At 39.7% G+C, this 21,482-nt stretch overlaps 1 protein-coding gene across 5 annotated transcripts in view; it reads left to right on the top strand.

The window, feature by feature from the left end:
* Positions 1-21,482, top strand: part of myocd (myocardin) — a 94,387-nt gene that overhangs the window by 55,042 nt on the left and 17,863 nt on the right. For all 5 annotated transcript variants that reach the window (XM_037980955.1, XM_037980956.1, XM_025005952.2 and 2 more), the window contains exon 2: positions 7,106-7,171. In XM_037980955.1, the coding sequence (XP_037836883.1) occupies positions 7,106-7,171 (66 nt within the window). The remainder of the gene's footprint in view (positions 1-7,105; positions 7,172-21,482) is intronic.

Genomic DNA, 21,482 nt, shown 5'->3' on the forward strand with positions numbered 1-21,482 from the left:
CGTTACCCCAGCCATGGGAACGGGTCGGCCTGACAGCCTCGGGGAGTTTTCAGCTCTGATTGTTTCTGCATCACAGCTGAGCTGTGTTATGGAAGCCATGGGAACTGCCGTCGCTTTGTTAAAACTTAAAGGAAAAGATAAATATCTCATTTAGGAGCTCCCTGCAGACCAGTTTTCAGCAAGGTCACTCACCAGCACTCATGCTGAACTGATTTAACAGATCAAACTGCAGTCCTTAAATGCACCACAGATACTTTGCAGTCTGACAGAGGCGTCAAACATCAGTTAAATCAGCACGACAAAGTGTTGGAACAGCAGGTCAGCATCAAAAACAGGTGTTGAGTTCATGGGCCACGCCTGATCCATAAACGTTTCAGAATATTAAAGCTTGAGCTACTAAAACTAAAACAGTAGATGTATGCTGATATCACTGATACTGTGTATGCAGGGATGTTCAGGCTTCTTACACAGTCTTGGAAAGTATGGAAATTGGTTTAAATATTTCCCAGGTGTATATACTGTAAGTATGAAAGAAAAAAAACAGAGTATAGGTCGATCAATGTGAGTTCTTCTATGGCTAAAGTTGATTATTAGAAAGTACAGCAGCCATTAAACAAAACTGATTTTTTTTTTTTGGCCATTATTTTATTTTCATTGAACAAAATATAACAACAATTACTTAATTTAAATAAACAAGTATTTGACAACCTTTAGAAGACCTTATAAACCTAACGTTATTACAAAGAAAATAATTTTTGCTTAAAACAATACTAAATTGTTAGCTACAATAGGTTGCTGCATTTTTATTCTCCCTCTTGTTAATTAATTAAGTATGCACAGATATGGCTGACAGCCAGTTTTTATAAGAAGTGGAAAATATCAGCTGATTAAAATTGTTTGGCTGATTAATCAATCTGTCTCTAAAATAGAGTATGGACATTTTTTCCAGACTTTATTCCTAATGTCTTTTCTAAAATATAAAAAAAAATGTGGCAAAAATATGATGGTACAATGGCTAAAGCTGCTATATCACAGCAAGAAAGTCTCAGGTTCAAAGCCAGTCTGTAACCTTTCTTTGTGTAGTTTACATGTTCTCCCCATGAACGTGTGGGTCTTCTACGGGTACTCTGATTTCCTCCCACAGACCAAAAACATGCATGTTAGGGTATTCGGTTATTCTGAATTGTCCCTAGGTGTGAGTGAGAGCGTGAATGATTATGTGTATCATTTGTTTCTATGTGGCCCTTTGATAGATCGGTCACCTGTCCACGGTGTACCCACCTCTCGCACAGAGACTGCTGGAGATAGGCACCAGCTCCCCGCACAAAAAGCAGGTAAAAAATAGACAAAAAATAAAAAATTTTAGAAAATGCTCCAACAAGCAGAGTACGTGTTGGGGACCAGTCTCAGCTATTACCACACAAAATCGCAGGTTAATATTCGTAAAACCAATTGAGTTACAGTCATTTTTTTTGTTTGTTTTATCAGATTATTTGGTTGAGACGGCCACCTTAAATTGGGCTGACTTCAAAAATAATAATCAGCTGCAGATGTTCATTCAATGATTACTTTCTGAAAGTTTCAACAAAATCAGTCCAATGGCTCATTCGAGTCAACTGTCTTTCTGTTAGCAAATTACCTAACAGTTAATGTTAAACAACAAGTGCTTAGAGTATGACTTGGGGATGACTCTCAGCTACTGCCACGCCAAATCTTAGTTTAATATCTGTGGTATTGACTGAGTTATAACCCTTTTTGTGTTGTATGACATTGAATAGCTGTGGCTGCCTTTTTGAATTAGGCTGGAAACAAAGATAAACAGTTGTAGATGTACATCTAATGATTACTTTCTGAGTTTCAATAAAATCCATCGAGTGGCTAATGAGGAATTTTCCTAGCAGACAAGCAACTAACACACAGAAAACATATCAAACCCTTTAGTGAGGGGTGGTAGGTATTAAGTTTTTATCCTGTGTGTAGAACACTTTTCTGACAGCTGGGAGAAACACAGCTTGTGAATTTAAAACAGTAAAGATGACATTTAAAATAAAGAACCATTTGTTTTATTCTGATTTTATGTCATTGCATATCTGCTCCCTGAAAGTTGAACAGATGCCTTATTCAGACAAAAGTATTTTTATCTGATTTTTTTAACAAACCAACAGCCCCTGCCATATCTGTAGTAACCAGACTTCAACCCATCAGAAAAGATCTAATCCCCTGGCAGAACTTTAAAAAGCTCTCAGCTGTAGTATTTTCTCCTTCAGCAGCATCACAGTTGACCATAAGTCTGTTTATGGATCGGCTCCAGAAATCTTTCTGCTGCAGTCTAGTTCTGGCTCAGGTTCTGACTCTAAGTGTCCCACACCATTGGAGTTTTAAGGTGGATTTCCAATTTATGCAAAAGTACTAAAGACTAAAATAAGCCTGATAGTTCATTTAGAAACAGCTGTTTATTAGCAGTTAGACAGCGACATTGGTTTGTCTGCCACAGACACATTCCTGTGTGTTTCCGAAGAGTTCTGGTGACAGAACCAGCTGCTCTCATCGGTCGCCTTGTTGGTGAATAAATGTTAAAACATGTCTTTAGAATGAGCTTGTTTTTTGGTGTGAAGCACAGACGGATGATAAATCACAGGACCACTGCGCCGCTCGCTGCTTTGGTTAATTATCTGCACTTCAGCGGCACAAAGCAGAACAAACCATCATTTGTTTACGCCATAAATCTGAGCACGTGTAAATGTGGCCGTCGGCTTGTATGTCCTTTGTTGTCAGGGCAGCCCGCGCTGAAACAAATGTCTTCAGTTTCAAAGTCAACACAGTGAGAGGCTGAGAGTGTTTTAGTGATCTGTGATCACACCGACGCTCTGTAGTCCGGACCAGGAAACACTTTGGTCTAATTGAGAGCTTTTCAGGAGAAAGAGCAGATTTTAGAACAGATGCAGTGGGGTTTTATTTTTTATTATTTTTTTTTCAGGCAAAATTATTGATAAGCTGACACTAAACACAACACAGGGCAGTTAGATCCTGGACTGATTTCCTACCAAAAAAATAAGACATAAAATAAATCCTGCATGTGATTCATAAAGGATTTAGTGGGAGCTATCCTGAAAGATTTCTTTGTTTAAAAGCAACTGGACTTCTTTTCTTGGTTGTTGAAAATGTTTCATTTCTCATCCAAGGCACTTTCTCAATTGAAAAATTCCATATAAGTTTAGTCAAAGGCAACTGGACTTCTTTTTGATTTTTAGAGATGTTACACTGTCAACCAGAGGAGCTTTCAGTAGCCTGTCACTAGGTTGCGACTGGTGGCGCCAAATTACGCCTGGCATTTTGCGTTTGCGGGGGCTCCTGATTCCCTCCTGTGAGTCGTAGGGCCTCGCTCTGGTGTCACTGGAACTTTGATCCTGATTGAAAATTTTGTGGAACTAATTTTCTCTTCAAATAGTTGCAGAGTTGTCACAGGCGTCAACAGCCCATCTAAATCTAGGCCCCCATCCACATGGGAATGCTGTCTTTCCAAAACTATGTTTTTGTTTGTTGTTTAGAAAGATATCTTTGTATACATGGCAGCATCTCTAGAAATGTTTTCATCAAGATGAAAACACAGAAAATGACCCAAACGCTGTAGTAGTGCTGTAATGCTGTCATGGAAATACACCAGAAACAGGAAAGAAGACGCTTCAAACTGTAAACGCAAAATGAAAAAGAGGAGGATGGTGAACACAAGCTAAAGTCACATCCTTTTTGTGGACTGAGGATGAAGTAAAACTTCTACTTTGTGTCACAATAAACTTCTATTGACTGGGAGTCATGTCAGTTCAAATATGGGGACACAAAGGACGATTTCAGGCAAAGTATCCAGAGTGACGGAGGGAGGAAAGGATTTAACTCATATTGTTCAAAGTAATCAGGGTAATTTATTCATACACTTGTCAGTCTTTTGAAACTATTCGCATTTCTCAAGTATTTTAAATGTATAATTGATATATATTGTTGTTCTTTTTCTCCAACGTTTGCTTTGAAATTGTCATTAAATGTCAGTTTTATTAGACCGATGTGCTTTACAAGTTGGTCAAAAACAAAATAATAATATTATTAAAGATCTTTTTGACTTTAGATTATTTAATGTAATAATAAGGAGTTTTGCTCTACTCTATTCAAGGCACTGTTATTGCTCATTAGTCTTGTCTGTTCATTGAAGTGTTACAGTAAATAAAGGTTTTTCTGTAGTTGAGCAACTTGCATCTGCAACACAAGCATGTAATCTGTCATTACTGTTGTTACACTTGGGGTCAGAGGTTAGATTAGAGGTGGGGACTGTGACATCACAGTTTTAAAGAGGTTGCACTGTGCCTGTCAACAAGAGAACACAATGCTGGTGTTTCAAGATTTTTTTTACTCTGAAATCCATTTTCAAAAATTACTATTTTGGGGGCTCCTAAAACTTTGTTTTCATGTGGACGCAAGGCTGAAACTATAAAAAAAATGTAAATTCCATGTGACGGCACCTGAGTTAACTCTAGACTCTAGTGTGCTAGAGCTGTACTTTATGAAAATATGCATGCATACTGCACCTTAAGAAATAAAATGTTACATTTATTAACTTTGTTATGTCAGAGTCATTCCATTAAACTTGATTATTTAAATGTAAATAGTAATAATTATCCTAAAAACGCATGGAATAAAATAGGTCAAAGTTCGTAAAGAGCAACGTTCCTGGCCTCAGGAGTCAATGCACATGTGTAAGTATGGAAAGCACCTTGGGACAATCTCTTTTTCAATCAATGGAGTCGAACATTTTAAGCAAAGTTGTTACATTAAATCTGGCAACATTGAGTCACTTTAATATATCATATTATTGTTTTATTGCAACACAACCTGCTGACTTTGACTGTTAAAAAATAGGTGAAACATTATATCCAACATGAAATAATTGTGTAATTCACACAACACCTGAATTTTATTTCTTAGAGGGGTTCAAATTAGAACAAAACTGACTGGGGATCAGATTCAACACTTTTGGAAAGTTGAAACCTGAACCCTTCTCTGGTAAAGGTTTTTTTTTTTTTCTCATTTGACATAAATGATCTCTGTCACCCCTTCTCATCTGTCTTCTCTGTCCAAAATATGAACACTTCTGTCCTCAAAGAGGGTTTGTTATCACTGAAATGTAGGTGGACAGCTGAGCTGTGTCGTAAAGAGCTGGTTCTCTTGTCTTGGCCCAAGGGTCTGTGGAGACGATGTTTAGGTAAAAGCTTGGAACTTCAGTTCGAATTGAGTAGGATAACATCTTCAACAATTAGGAAAACGATTCCAGTTACTTTGTTTTAAAGGATCTGTCATGGCCTGGGTGAGAGGGAACCTACACCAGCAGATTCAGTGAGGGGAGATGTGATAGAACAGCTTACATGTGCAGCTTAATCTGGAACAAACAGTTTCATGTTTTTTTTAAGCATCCGATGATAGAAGCACAACAGAATTTGCCTCCAAGAACATTCACAGTTCATTTGTCACCTGGATTTTTCCAAAACACACCAGACCAAACTTCCATGTCAGAAGGTGCTTTTTTTTTTTTTTTTTCTTGTGGCAGATGACAGAAAAGTTTCCTTTGCAGACGTATCAGATGCATGTTTTGGTCAGCTTCCAGTCAGCTACTAATGCCTGAGCAGCAGGTCAGCCCCACCCCACACCACCCAACCCCCCCTCTCTGCTGTAAACTAAAGCAGATGTCAGATGAAGAGAAGGGCCTGCTGTTACATAATGTAGGTGCTCTCCTGTGACAGAGCCGTGATGTGGCACTCCAGCTCGCCGATGTCCCAGTCCAAAGGCTTTGCAGGACATCAAAGCTGGAAAGGGGTCTGAGGAAATTCATGCGATGCACGACAGCAGCTGAGCTGAGCTGAGTGAAAGCAAACCCGTTGAGCGAGATAATTAACAAACGAGCAGAACCGCTGCAGAGGAGGAGGAACACTTCATCCTCGGATCTGACCAGGAGACCTTCAGATAACGTTCAGGAGGAGAAACACACACAGACACAAGCAGACCAACAGACATGGAGGAGGCTCTGTGTTTATGACCTCGACCACACCACACACACACACCCATACAGAGCAGGGAGAAACGTGTGCATGTGCTGCAGACCACACACTGCTGAGCAGATCTGTTTAAAAGCCAGGAGCTGTGTTTATCATTCCCTACATCCTGCTCACAGAAATATTTGCAGCAAAGAAGTCTTGTTGTGTGTGTGTGTGTGTGTGTGTTTTCTGCAGGTCTTTGTGTAAATGTGTGACACTGATCCAGGTGAACAGATATGCACAAGTCTCATCATGTTGATGCAAACCAGTTGATATCAGTTGATCAGATTCTGATTCCCAGCATTCATGAGGAGAGTTTCCGAAATATCTCTAAACTTTGGGGGTGGGGGGGTTAGGTTAATTTCCTTGAATGAGTTTCTAAGGCTTGCTCTGGTGTTGCTAGACCTTTGGACAGTGTTTGAAAGCTTGCAAGACAAATTCACTGTCAAAGTAGTCACAAAGCCATCGCAGGCAGCTGAAACCCGTTTGGGACTCTTCTCAGTTTCGTTTCCGTGAGTAAGAAAGTGCGAGAAATGTGAAACAACTTTGGGGTAGTTTGGCGACCAATAAAACTAAATTTTGATCAAGTGGAGACAAACAATAAAGAGAATAAATTGAGACATAAGTAAAACATCTTGTGTCTAAATTGTGATTTAAAAAATGGTACCATTTGCAGGAATGTTGTGCAGCATAATCAAGGTACACAAAAGAGTCATAAGTGCCAGTTCAGTGTGATTCCTAGTGAAAATTTGCATATTTTCTCCCAATTTTGTGTCTCCAACTTGTCACCAACAGTCACAGCCCAGTGAGATACACTAAGTTAATATTCTGCTCTTTAATTTTTTAGGGGGTAGTTTATATTCATAGTTAGATCTTTATCTGTAGAATTTTGGTTTTATGATAATATCGACATTGTTGGCTGTGATGAGAAGCTTTAGCCTCTCTGTGAGGTAAAACTATTCTGAATCAACCTCTTTCTGCTCTTCTCTCTGTTCCTCTTTTCCTCTTTGTTTTTTCGTTACTTTCAGTGCTACAGTTAAGACTTCAGCAGAGGAGGACTCGAGAGCAGCTGGCAGACCAGGGCATCATGCCTCGTGAGTAACGCCTTCTAACCCCCCGAGCTGCCACAGAGCATACGCTACCTTCCTCTGATGTGATTTTCATCTGCAATGAGTCAGAGGAAATTACTGCACAAAACTTTATTACCAAACTTTGGCCCAGTTAGCATTAAGTCATGCAGGTTTAAGACAACAATCAATGGATTGGGTCAAGCCGGGGCATTTCCCTATCTGCAGGCCACACCCAGCTCATTAGCTGTCCCCCATGTGAGGCCAAAGGAAAATCAGAAATCAAAATAAATCATTCTGCATGTAAATCCCAAAACTCCATATATCTCTTGAAATCGGCTTTTGCAGTGCTTTTATTTTAAAGGTGACCTCTGAGGTGTTTACATTAGTAAACGTGCACTAGCAGCGTCAGAAGTCTCTCTAATAGTAAGCTTAGTTTGTGAGAGGTTAAGAGTTACAGTTTTTAAGAAGATCATGACTTTTATGCATTTATTAAATTAGGTCAGTGACTGTTTGAAAGGATTACAATGGGCATTATCAGACTTAACAAGCAGAGAAATACATCAGAAGCTTCTCTGTGCGGACTGCAAAATTAAGAAGGCTTTTTACCAGGATTTTACATATCCACAGATGGAGGAGACAAGACTAACTTTTATTTACATCTATAAAATAACAAAACACGAAACAAACCAAAATGTGAGACATTCATTGAAGAGTGTTTGGTGCTCTCTGTTGTGTTAAAAACTGAGGAAAAAAAAAAGAAACAAACTTTTTTTCTCTGACTGACAGTCACCTGGTAGCTGTCTAACTCGTCTACCTCAGGTATCTATATAAAATTCTAAAATATATAAAACTAAAAAGTGGTATGCATTAATATGTATTTACTTCATCCCCCACACAAAAGTCAGTACTTTGTAGAAACATCTTTTGCATAAGTGCCAGCAAGAAGTCGCTGGGTCTGGGTCCTTCTAACCACAGGATGTTTTTAATTATGTATTTATTGTTCTTTGTGACCAAACTGCTGCAGTTCCTTCAGGTTGGATGGGTTCCGCTTGTGTCCAATAATCCTCACCAGAAATTCTTAATAAGATTGAGGACGGAGCTTTGACTGGACCATTCCAGGACAGTTTGTCCTTAAATCAGTGCAGTGTCGCTTCATCAGTGAGTTTAGGGTCATTGGAAGTTGACCTTTCCCCAAGTATTTTTCTGTATTTTGCTCCATCCATCTTCCCTTTAACTCTGACCAGTTTCTCAGTTCCTGCTGATGTAAAACATCCCCATAACATGATGCTGCCACAACATTTGCTGTTCTCGGCACAATGAGAGGGGGTAGATTTTAAAGCACTTTGTGTCAGTCTATCACTTAGAATCAAGTTGAAAACATTTAAAATTATGTTGAAAGACAGCCAAAACAAAGCCACTTATGAATCAGAATTGGTCTCAACAGATTGCATTGTGACATGTAAACAGATACAAAACAGTCACTCTACTGACGAATCTGATCCTGATGCAACAGCAAGTGTACAGAAGACTGAAGTAAAGCTGCTTCAGTCTCTGTTAACAGTCAGTAGGTTGAGTCCAACTGGGATGAAGTTGTGGCTGGCATGTGTTTGATCAAAACATTTCCACTGTAGAATTCGGAGAGATAATTTAAACCTTCGGAAAGACAGACAGTAAGCAAAGCAGATCCAGATTCTGGAGGTGGATGAGTCCACACCGACTCACCAATAGATGGATGGAGAGACAGCAGGTGGATGTCTGCACCCTGCAGGCAGAGCAGAGACCGGCAGCCAGCGAGCGAGCAGGCAGACCGGCTGGAGAGTGACCGCTCAGGAATGTTCTGCCGCTGGAAGAGCCTCCCAGCCACCGATGGGTCCAGATTCACTCAGAACCAAGCTGTTTACAGCACAGCACTGCATCAGCCACGACACCGTGGAGCACGAGCTGCCTTTTACGAAGCAGAGGCTTTGTTCTTTTAACGTCTCATAAGTCAGAGTGATGAGAACACGCAGACCTGAGCGCTCCGAGGCGCTCTCTTAAATCCTCGCTGCTGCTGCTGGGATTTATGTTCTCCTAAATTCTTCAGCTCAGAGAAGCTGTGCGGTGTTGGTAGACACTTTGTTTAGCTCTGACTGCCAACACATGAGAAGTAAATTTTAAATATTCATAAGAAAGCAGAATGAGACGTTATGCTGCAGACTGAACATAGGATTTTATCCATCTTTTTTGTGTGATATTAGCAAACAGAACAGCAGCAGTGAGAAATGCCAGTTGGACTTTCTTTTTTTTTTGGTTTCCCCTTTCTAGAGAAACAGCAAGGGGACGGGGGTTGGGGGGTTGCTTGGACTGCAGACCAGGGATTTGTTGAATGATATCTCTGGCACCGTTTGCCATTTCACAGAGGCTCCAGTCTTCAGATAAAGCGCGGGTAAGTGTGCAAGGGAACAGAATCCAGAGGTCCGACCAGGCCCTATCAGTTTCTAGGAGTCTGTCGCAGATAAGGCAGCAAGGAGAAACACAATTGGCTGACGGGAACCTGAGCGCTCGTTTAAAAAAGAAATTTCAATTGGCTGTTTCTCTCGTGATTGCAGGCAGTAAGGGGGGCTGTTTGTTAGGACTTTCATAGACCCACGCAGCAGATTTCTTATCACGGTTTGGAAACTTCACCTGAGTTTTACAGCAACCACTCCCAGAATTAAGCTGTTTCTGAAGGCGACAGCATCCTCCTCCTGCTGTAGATCCTTCAGATGCTGCCTAGATGTGTTTTTTCCTGCTGGGGAGATGGACACGGCACCAGGTCTATGTATACATTACCCAGGGAACATCTGGTGTTTATTAGACTGTTGAAGAATTCGGCCCAGCCTCTCGGGCCTGGCCGGCGTGTGGCCCAGAGAGAAGTCTGCTCAGGTCCGACTCTACACACACAGCCGAGCTAATATTTCCTCATAAAGATAATCGAGCTGGCTGCAGGTTTATGGTGATTTTTCTTGCTCGTCCTTTAAAATCTTCATCCACACAGCAGCCATACTTAAATCCCCCCTCTTCCTGAATGGAAACACTGATGCAACATTCAACTGACATCTTACAGCAGGGTTTACGCTCCATCAGTTCAATCAGCATGATTATGTACGGTGGTGGGTTTGAACTATTAAAATTCTGTAATTTTGGTTCAAGCAGTTTGCATCAGTTCAAACACACTTAAAGCTCCACATGTTCCTGTGACGCCACAGACAACAGCGGGTGTTTAAGGCCCAACAGAAGAACAACCTCCATTTCCTGGTGTCGAGAGAAACCACTAAAGACAACACAGCCAAACTGGATCATTTACATCAGCCACAACTGTCCGTCATCTAGCTTCAATCTCCAATTTATTTTTTCATCCATTATAACTTCCTTCCTCCCCTTCCCTCCCTTTTTTCTTTCTTTTTTCTAATATCTGTTTCTTTTTCATTATGCGTACCAATGCATAAGCACTGAAGCCCCTCTATCATTATTCTGTCCATGATTTTTGTTCGTTTTCACAAATTTAAATTATGCATCAAAATGCATGGCTCTATCTGGGACAGTGCTATGTCTTTTGGTCAGGGTACATTGTACAACATGCACAAAATTCACTAAAAACTGCAAGAAATTGAAAACAACACAGTAAAACCATCATTCAAAGTTCAAACGGGTAACAGAAAGTTAGACTTTTTATGTCTGGAGTGTTTTGGGTTTTATTTTTTTACAGCTTCTACATAATCACAGTTTAAGTTTTTCAGTTTTGAAGATTTTTCTACAAAATGTTCAATTTAGAGTTCACAAAGTCACACTAACTTTTGAGATGTCTAAAATTTCCAAACTTTAGCAAATAAACTCTTCTTACTTCCACAACATTTCTAGTAAATATACAAATTATATGTCAAAATATAGGCATTTTTGAGTCATGTGACGCGCTCAACAAGATGGCTGCCTAGGAGCGTCCCGCACCACCCCTCATAACGCATTTTGCATACAAATCGGGCAGGGAGCCGAGAAATCAGCGTCAGGTATTAAGTGTTATCTTTAAACTAGTCGTGAGATGTCTAAATCGACCAGGAACTCAGTCAAACCCAGCGCAGTTGGAGGAGGAACCAAAGGTAGCGTGGTGGCTACTGCTAGCCCAGCTAACCTAGCTCAGGATCAGGCTAACCGGGCCTCGTCCTCTGATACTATGAACGTGGTGTCTGCAGAGGTTACTGGCGACGTGGCGAAGGAACTTGCTAAGCTTTTCGCTCTTATTGCCGAAAAGTCTGAAAGCCATGACAAGAAACTTGAAGAAATACGAAACACAACTACTGCAACTGAGAGGAGAATTGCCGACATCGTTAGCCGCATTGCCGAAATGGAGGACCGTCTGTGCTTCCTTGAGGATGCACGCGAGAAGCAAGAATCAAACCCCATGGCTTCCAGCGCCGAAGTGGAAATACTGAGGCAAAAGCTCGATGACATGGAAAACAGGGAGCGCAGGAATAATTTGCGCTTTCTGGGCTTTACTGAATCCTGCGAAGGAAGCGACATGGTGGCATTTCTTAAAGCAACTCTACCGACGCTTTTGAACATTAACTTTCCCAAGGGACTTGAAATTGAGAGGGCACATAGGCTGGGTCCATTGTCTCCTGGTCAGGGTAACCAGCCCTCCCGCCCGAGACCCATCATTGCGCGATTTGAGAGATTTCAAGACCGAGAACGTATCGCCAAAGCCGCTCGCGAGATGGGAGACCTGATCTGGAGAGAGCGCCGGATTATGGTGTTCCCGGACTATTCCAAGCTCCTCAGCGATAAACGCAGAAGGTTTGATGAATGTAAAAAACTACTCCATGAGAAACGCGTCCGCTTCTTCCTAAGCTACCCAGCTGTGCTTACTGTGATAACTCCACGGGGGCGTGAGCGCTTTGAGGACCATAAGAAGGCACTGGCTTACATCCGTTCTATGGAATGACCGGGCGGCGGTGTGGATCGTGGAAGCCCACTGGGTGAGGCACTGAGGGCAGAAATTATACTTTGGATTTCTATGGATACGCTAACGCAGGAACTGATCATCTTATTTACTCTCTGGACCCCTCTTCTTTTCGGACTCATTTGAATGTTACTGATGGGTGAGGATACATAAATAATAATAATATTAATAAGTGTATCTGTCTGCTGGGTTTGAAGGCTGGAAAGGATCACCTTAATTCTAAGTTCTGTGCATTTCATTCAACTTACACCTGTTTTTGCACCTTACTCTTTAACTGGTCTTGTTAAAGATGTGTGGCTATTCGGCTCCCTGTTATAATATTATGGGTTCTGTCACCCGCGTTTTTTTTTTGTTTTTTTTTTCTTTTCTCAACGGGTTGGGGGGTGGGGGAGTTTTGGGGTGGTCTAAGTTAAGTGTGATCACGGACCAGAGTAAGGGTTGGTTGTATAAACATAGCTCAGTTAGATATATTTGGGTTGTTCTTTGTGTGTGGTCGGGTGGGGGATTGTTCTACGGTGTTGAATTTGGAAATGTTGTTGCCTTGTTCTTTTTTCTTTGTTTTCTGTTTTTGTTTGGTTTTTTTTCTGTTTTTGTCCAGCCTGCCAATGCCTATAAGGTTACAGTATTACCTGCTCCATATGCATTTTAAATATCTCATTCAGTAGTAATAATTTGAGTCTCATGAGCTGGAATGTCAAAGGTATTAATAATGTCATAAAGAGAAGAAAGATATTGTCCTTTATTAGAGCTAAGAATTGCCAAATTGTTTTTATCCAGGAAACACATCTATCTTTACTGGAATCATACAGACTGGGTGCAGGCTGGGTAGGATTTGTGGGTGCAAGTTGTGGGAGCAGTAAAAGCAGGGGTGTAGCCACTCTTATTGATAGACGTTTGCAATTTAAATGTCTGAAGCAGAGCACAGATAAAGAGGGAAGGATGTTACTAATGCTATGCGAGATCCAAGGCTACAGCATTATTTTGGCAAATGTGTATGCACCTAACGTTGATGACCCTTCCTTTTTCGGACTGCTGGAAAAAAAGCTAATCGATCTAGGAAATTACCCCATTATTGTAGCAGGAGATTTTAACGAGGTAATGGACACAACTTTAGACCGAAGCACTACAATAACACGCATTCCAAAAACACATATCGCTCTTAAAGGTATGTGCAAAGCTTGTTGCCTTGTGGATGTTTGGCGGTTGCAACATCCTTCTGGTAGGGATTATACTTTTTACTCTCCCCCACATCGATCTCTTTCAAGAATAGATTTTTTTCTGGTATCTAAGTCATTAATGACAGCGGTTGCCTCCACGAACATTGGGAACATAATATTGTCAGATCATAGCCCTATTTACCTTTTTATGTCTACAATTAATACAACGGTGAGAAGTGCTAGATGGAGGCTAAATTCTAGTCTCTTACTAGAGGAGGCTTTCAAAGACTCTCTCAGATCACAAATCAAGTTGTACATCGATACGAATATTGCCTCAGCTCCCTCTGCGGGAGTAGCCTGGGAGGCGCTAAAGGCATATTTAAGAGGCCATATCATCCAACAAGCTTCATCTAAAAAGAAGGCAAACACTATTAAGCTAGTTAATTTAGAAAGACAAATTGAAATTACAGAGTCTAGTTTTAAAAGGGATTCTTCTTTGGTAAACTTGAACAAACTTACAAAGTTAAAGTACGAATATAATACTATTATGTCAGAAAAAGCTGAATTTAGCCTATTTCGTGCCAGGCAAAAATACTTTGAGGAGGGAGATAAGGCGGGTAGACTATTGGCTAGATACATTAAGCAAAGAGAGGCTATGACCTCTATCTCAGCTATTAGGAATAGGACTGGTGAGCTTGTCTCGGATCAACATGAAATAAATGCAGTATTTAGTGATTACTACAAGAATCTCTATAGCTCAGAACCAACAGCCTCACAAGAAAGTATCAAGGAGTTTCTTTTAGATCTAAATCTTCCAAAAGTAACAGCAGATCAAATTAAGAATCTAGACTGCCCCATTACTATTGAAGAAATAGTCGAGGTGATTAAGCATCTACCCTCAAGTAAAGCTCCAGGGTTAGACGGCTTCACAGCTGAGTTCTATAAAACGTTTCCTCAAGAGCTATCCCCTCTGCTTTTGAATACTTATAATGAATCATTTAAGAGACAAAGGTTGCCTCCTACACTTTCAGAAGCGATTATCACTCTTATCCTAAAAAAAGACAAGGAACCTTCAGAATGCAAAAATTATCGACCTATTAGCTTAACATCATATGATAGCAAAATATTATCAAAAATCCTCGCTAATCGATTGGACCAAGTGCTAACCTCACTAATTCATCCGGACCAAGTTGGATTCATACGTTCTCGCACCTCAGCTGACAATATTAGAAGACTAATAGACATTATGTGGGCAGTTCGGGAAAGCCCGACACCTGTGGTTGCCTTGTCGTTGGATGCAGAAAAGGCATTTGACAGAGTTGAGTGGCACTATCTGTTTCTAACTTTGGAATGCTTTGGCTTTAGTAAAACCTTTATAGACTGGATTCGACTTATATATGCTCGACCAACGGCATCTGTCCTAACGAATGGGGTAATTGGTCAACCATTTGAACTTAAAAGAGGGACCAGACAGGGGGACCCCCTGTTTCCTCTACTCTTTGCATTAGCCTTAGAACCATTAGCGGCTGCTATTCGGAAAGAGGTTAATTTTCCTGGTATTACTGTAGGACATAGTCATCATAAACTGATGTTGTATGCTGATGATATTCTTCTTTTTATGTCAGACCCAGTTAATTCCCTTCCCTCTTTGCTCTCCTTAATTAATGCATTCTCAAAGATTTCTGGTTATAAGGTCAATTGGACAAAGTCGGAAGCTCTCCCACTTTCTGCGTTTTGCCCTAAAAATACATTTCCATCTAGTATGTTTTCTTGGCCTAAGAGGGGTATTAAGTACCTTGGTATAACTTTTCCACCTCAACTGACTGATTTGATTAAAGTCAATTTTGAACCATTGTTAGAAAAAATGAGGGTGGATGTAGAGCGTTGGAGTCTACTATATCTTTCCATGTGGGGGAGGGTAAATACTATTAAAATGATCTGTGCTCCCAAATTTAACTACTTGCTACAGGCTCTCCCAGTGCATGTCCCTATAATGTATTTTAAACAATTTGATAGGATCTGTAACTTGTTCATATGGAATAAGAAAAAGCCCAGGCTGAATTTGCGAAAACTACAAAGACCTGTGGACAGAGGGGGTTTAGGTATGCCTAATTTACTTAACTACCATTATGCCTTTTCTCTCAGGCATTTGGCACATTGGTTTCTGCCCCCTGAGAGAGCCCCACCCTGGTTCTCTCTTGAGAGTGTGGTGTGTCTACCACTTAGATTGACTAGCTGCCTATCAATTAATCTCTCCTCTCAGAATCAGTCACATCCTGTTCTCTCCCATATGAAAACGCTATGGAAAAAAATATCTCAGATTTTTAAATTTGATATACATCTCAATAAATCTGCTAGTATTTGGCATAATCCCAAACTCTGCATAGGCAAAAAACCCTTTTTTTGGAAGCCCTGGTTTCAAAAAGGAATATGTGAGATAGGTGATTTATATGAGAATGGTTCATTGAAGTCCTTTGAAACATTGGTTGGTGAATATAAGTTACACAGACAAGATTTTTGGAGATATTTACAATTAAGACACTTGCTGGTTAAAACATTTGGTTCCCCTACTATTATTCCTGCAACCTGCAGCACACTGGCAGATATAAAGAAGGTGTTTGGTCATGGGCATGAAGCTTCAGTTTACTATAGAATGTTGTCGACAGCCTTGGACCCTAACATTGTGTCTCTTAAGAGATCTTGGGAAACAGATCTAAATCTTAGTCTCACAGAAGAGGAATGGCTTTCAATTCTTAGGAATGGGAAGAAAAGTTCAAGGGAACTAAAAACAAGACTGGTGCAATTTAAGATTTTACATAGAGTTTACTGGACTCCGTACAGACTATATAGGGTTGGCTTGTCAGAAACCTCGGTTTGTTGGAAGTGTCAAAAGGACAATGGCACACTGGTACATATGCTATGGGACTGTCCAGAAATCCAAAATTATTGGTCATCAGTTCACAAAGTGGTAAGGAAAATAGTTGGCCAGGAAATACCCTTCTGCAGCAGGCTTTATATTCTCGGGGATCCATCATCATTGGCTCACTTGACTTCCTCTCTCTCGCAATGGGTCCTGACAGCTTTAATGCTGGGGAGGAAGCTGTTGGTGGGGGAGTGGAGGGGTCCATCTATCCCTTCTCTCACTCATTGGTATAGGTCACTGGGGCAGCTTGCTGCCTTAGAGAGATTATCTTATAGACTATTAAATAGAGTTGAAGAGTACAACAAAAAATGGTCCCGTTACTTCTCGTACATGGGTTAAATGGCATTTCCAGCTTGGATATAATTAGACTAGAGTAATTTACGGTAATGCTGTAAATATCTGAATGTATTGGGATTATAGGGCATTGTTACTCTGTGTCATACTGTGTACGTCTTAAGTTCAGGTGTTGTTTAGGCGCTTTTTTTTTTGTTTTTTTTTTTGGTTTTTTTGTTTTGTTGTTGTTGTTGTTCAAGTAATTTATGTTAACTGTATTGGCCTGAAATCCACGAGGACCAAACATTGGTTAAGCTGATGCTAAATTGTAATATGCTAACTGTGGACTCAGGGTATGTTTCTGTTGGAAAATCAATAAAGTTCAAGTCATAAAAAAATATATATATATATATATAGGCATTTTTGTCCTCTTCTACCCAGTGTGTCTCTCACTGCTCTAGGACGTAGAAATTTTTTTCAAATCCCCCCAGAGTACAGAGTGCAGTGCCTAGCTTCCATATACTTAAGCTAAAACTCTTTCTTTCAAAACAGAAAGTCTTTTTTTTTATTAATTTGCCATATATCCTACATAAAACATTGTAGAAACACAAATTTAAAAAAAATCACCTGCAACTATCAGGATCTTCCATCACTCACAGTTCTAGAAATCTTGAGATACAACTTAAATTTTTCTGTCTTGCTGTTTTATATTTGAGGCTTATTTTTTAGTCTGTGTTTCTGTCTGCCTCTTCAGGGTGTCGTCAAAGAGTGAAAGACAGGTGTGTGGTTAATAAACTAACTGTCTAAAGTGTCTAACTTGACTGATACATTAAAGTATTTCTTTTATCCTGAATTGAAAATGCTTAATTTCGCACAATATTTTTGACTCAGATGAAAATATTTGTTTAATAAGAAGTGAAATCAGATGAGTTTTTTTTTTTTTTATCACACAGTAATACTCCACCCAGCATAAACCCTAGTAGATTTAATTTCTTTTTGGCCAATCCGTGTCATCCTTCTGAAGTCTCCCACTACACTGATATTTGACCAAATAAGCACTGGTGCTCTTTGTTTTACTCAGATATTCAAACTGATTAGGTTTCTCTCTGCTGGTTATCAGAACAAAGGCCATGTCAGGATAAATCTGGCTCTGATTATTTAATCTGGACTGAAGAGAATGGGATCATATAGATGGTTGGAAAACACCTCTACCGCAGCTCTTTAATTATCACCTCTCCATTTCTTTTTCTAACCCTCAACGTGTCAAAGTGCAGCCGAGGACACATCAGAACTGATTCCTCACAGAAACATTGAATTCTCTAAGATGAAGGAAGCTCTGAGGTGACTGATAATATCATGATGATGAAAGAAAGGAAATAAGATCAGTTAACTAAAATAAATTTGATTCTATAAAAACGTTTTACAGTTTGGGCTGTAAATTAAGTACAGAATAGTCAAAATAAAGGAAAAAGATTTTGTCTGAAAAAAGTCTTACTGTGGGTTGCTCCCATGGTACTTTTTCTGTTGTTGAGTTTAAATGGATTTTCAGCTTGATTGTACACAAAATTCTCCACAAAGTTGAATTGAAAAAGTAAATAGTTTAAAATATTTCAAAAATATATCAAAGTGAAGTGTAAGTTGGGAGTATCTGTCCATAGGACCACTATAAACTGAACAGAACTGGGCTTGATGGAAGAGTGGCCAGGAAAAAAAAACACTGCTTAAAGAAAAGAGTAAGGCAGACCATTTGGAATTTGGCATATTAGAGAGTCCCTAGAACATCAGGGTTTATAAAAAAAATATTCCAAACCCTGAACACCCTGTGAAGCACCATTTAGTCCATTATTAAATGACACGGGGAAACGGTGTTGTGGTCAGATGAGTCTAAAATTAGACTTTTAGAACATTAAAGACAACACCATGACTGATACAAACCTACCACCTCATATCATGCTGAGAACACCAACCCTACAGGGATGCATGGTGGTGGCAGCATTATGCTGTGGGGATGCTTTTCATCAGCAGGAACTGGGAAACTGGGTAGAGTTAAAGGAGAGATAGATGGAGCAAAATATAGATAGATTTTTCAAAGAAACCTGTTTGGCCCTAAAGATTTGAGACTGGGATGGAGCTCCACCTACCAGCAGGATGATGACCATAAACAGTCTGCTGAAACAACACTCGGGTGGTTTAAGGAGAAACAGTTGAATGTCCTGGAATGGTCCAATCAAAGCCCAGACCTCAATCCACCTGAAAATCTCTGGTTTGATTTTAAAAAATTGTTGGACAGAAGCAGCACTCATCCAACCTGAAGCCTTGTTTGGTCATGGAGAATTAACCAAAATTCCAGTGATTAGATGAACCAGGATCATGGAGACAAACCGGAAGGGACTTGATGCTTCAAAGGTGGCTCAACAAAGTATTGATCTTGAAGGAGGAGGGAGGGGTGAATAGTACATACCTGCTGTATAACCTGAGTGACTTATGTTTGTATGTTAGGCACCTATAGAGCTGGCAGGTGCAAAACCTTCATTAGTGCCAATTGACTCCCCTTTTTGCATTAAAATCTACGTATAGCACAACACTTTAATGAAAGCTCTGCAGGACTTCTACGATCAAACCAGACAGGGTTGACACCAATAGTTAATGGTAAACTTTAAAAACAGATCTTGCACGATCAATTAGAGTTCAGAGTATAAATTGGGGTTGACTATTAGCTACTATCACAACAAATTTTAGCTCAATACCTATAAAACTGGCTAAGTTTACAGCATTTTTGTGTGTTTGCTCAGGTCAATTAGCTGCGGTGGCAACTCATTAACATTGGTGGCCAATGTTAATGAGTTGTACATGTTCATCCAAAAATAAGTTTCTGAGCTTTTCAATAAAATCCATCCAGTGGTTAATGAGATATTTGGCTAACACAACAGACAAATAAACACAAACACACAGACAGGAAAAAACATTATCAGCCTTTCAGGTAAGAATAAATAAATTTCATATATTCTGGTACTTAAAAGAGAATTTTCTCCAATATAGTTGCTTTGACATCAAGGTTTCCATCATGGACTCCAGTGTTTGGGGAAAGTGTCTGATGTACAGAGGTTTTGTTCAAAGTGCTGGTTCTGAGTAGACCTGTTGCATGTTTCTGACTTCATACTCTTAATCTTCTGGTAATGCTGGATATCCTTCTTGGTTAGTTGTGTTTTTTTAGATGCTGTTTGGCTCCTTATGTTCCTGACAGCATGTTTCATGTCGGAACTGCAGTCTGGATGTTCAAGAGGATGAACAGCAGCTGGACGCAGCTGGTTTCACTATTTTTTCCCAAGTCTTCCTAAGCTTGAGTCCATCTTTGTGTACAGTATGTGTGGGCGTACCTGTGTGCATGTTTACACACTGTTTTTGCCCCTCTCTGTTTCTGATTTATCTGGATCCAAAGAGCCACCTACAGAGCTATGTGACAGAAGCAGCACAAACACACAAGTTTGTATTTCTATCTCTAATAGGACCGTGCATTGAATTTTATTCATTTTCATTCATTTCTGTAGCCTAACCCTAATCCTTACCCTAAACCTAACTATTACCAGTACGGTACATACCTAACTGGGTCATTCCTACTATTCGCTACCATTTGTACCCTAGTAACTTTATGTAATTTTTTTATATCATATCAGTGAACAGCACAACATTTAATAAAAATAAGGTGATAACCCAATAACCATCCCAAAAGGAGAAATGTTTCCACATCAAACCTTACCATCCAATGTTATGCACCACCAAAAGAATGGACATGTTATGCTTTACCACATCAATGAACAATTCTAAAACAGAAAAAAATGTTAAAATAGAGTTATGCTTAGCCTGCTTCTTGTAGATGTTTTCCCTCCAAATATGTCTGTTACTTTCTGTGAGTCATGTGACTAAAGAAGTGGTTTGGAGGGAGGGGGTGACAGGTAGTTTTAAGTAACAGAGTGGACGGTTGACTCAAAAGCTCAATTTATTTTTAATAATTTTGCTTTAAAAATGTTTTGATATATATAAAGAGACATTGGATAAGAACTATTATAAATGGTACTATTAAAAAATTATTTTAAAATGACATTTTTGATTACTTATAATTGTAACTTCATTTCAGGAAACATGAAAGGGGACATAGCAGTAAAACCAAGTTGCATTTAAAATGAGATTATTTTAAATAAATTCATCTTGTGTACATATGGTTGTGTTTTATGGTAGAGGGCAGTAAAACATATAAGATGAGATTATTAAAATAAATATTAGCCCACCTTTGCACAAAACATATCACAATATGGCATGGGGACTCAAAAGGCACCAAATAGTAGGAATGACCCAACTCTAACCTAAACTCAATTCACATTTTAGCCCTAAACCTAACCCCTAACCCAAAAATGGTGTTCCACCAAATTAGGACCAAGCTTTGGTCTTCAAAAGGACTACTGGTCCATACAAGGCAGATGTGTAATTTTACAGTCTTAGTAGTTTGTGTAGTGAATCTCATGTTGTTTTCTTTGATTCAAGGGCATATGTGGCAGGGGTCTGATCACGCTATGGGTGTACATGTAATGACCTTCTTTATTTATCGGAGTGCGGGTGATAAGGATGTGGGAGAACATGTTCTATTTCCTTATCCACTAAAGGATAAGAAAATAGAGCAGGTCATGAGATGACGTCCGAATCAGGCCTTCAGTTAATCAGAACTTATGCAAGGAGGTCTGGGCATAATAAATACCAGCAGAATAGAATACTAGTCAGACGTTGCTAGAGGTAGCCTGATGCTGTCATAGTTAACTTCTCCAGATTTGCAAACCTGTTTGGTGGGTAATCATGTAATTCCTAATATATTTTATTAATACTTTAAAGGTTTGCCTCCTGATCAGATCCTTCTCTTAAAAAAAAAACAACCCAAAAGGATTGGTAACTAATCAATTCTTAACAACACACACACCTTAAAGTTCTCTGTTTGAAAATACGAATCTGTCTGTGATT

This window comes from Kryptolebias marmoratus, linkage group LG17, assembly GCF_001649575.2.
Source record: "Kryptolebias marmoratus isolate JLee-2015 linkage group LG17, ASM164957v2, whole genome shotgun sequence".
NCBI classification, from domain to species: Eukaryota; Metazoa; Chordata; class Actinopteri; order Cyprinodontiformes; family Rivulidae; genus Kryptolebias; species Kryptolebias marmoratus.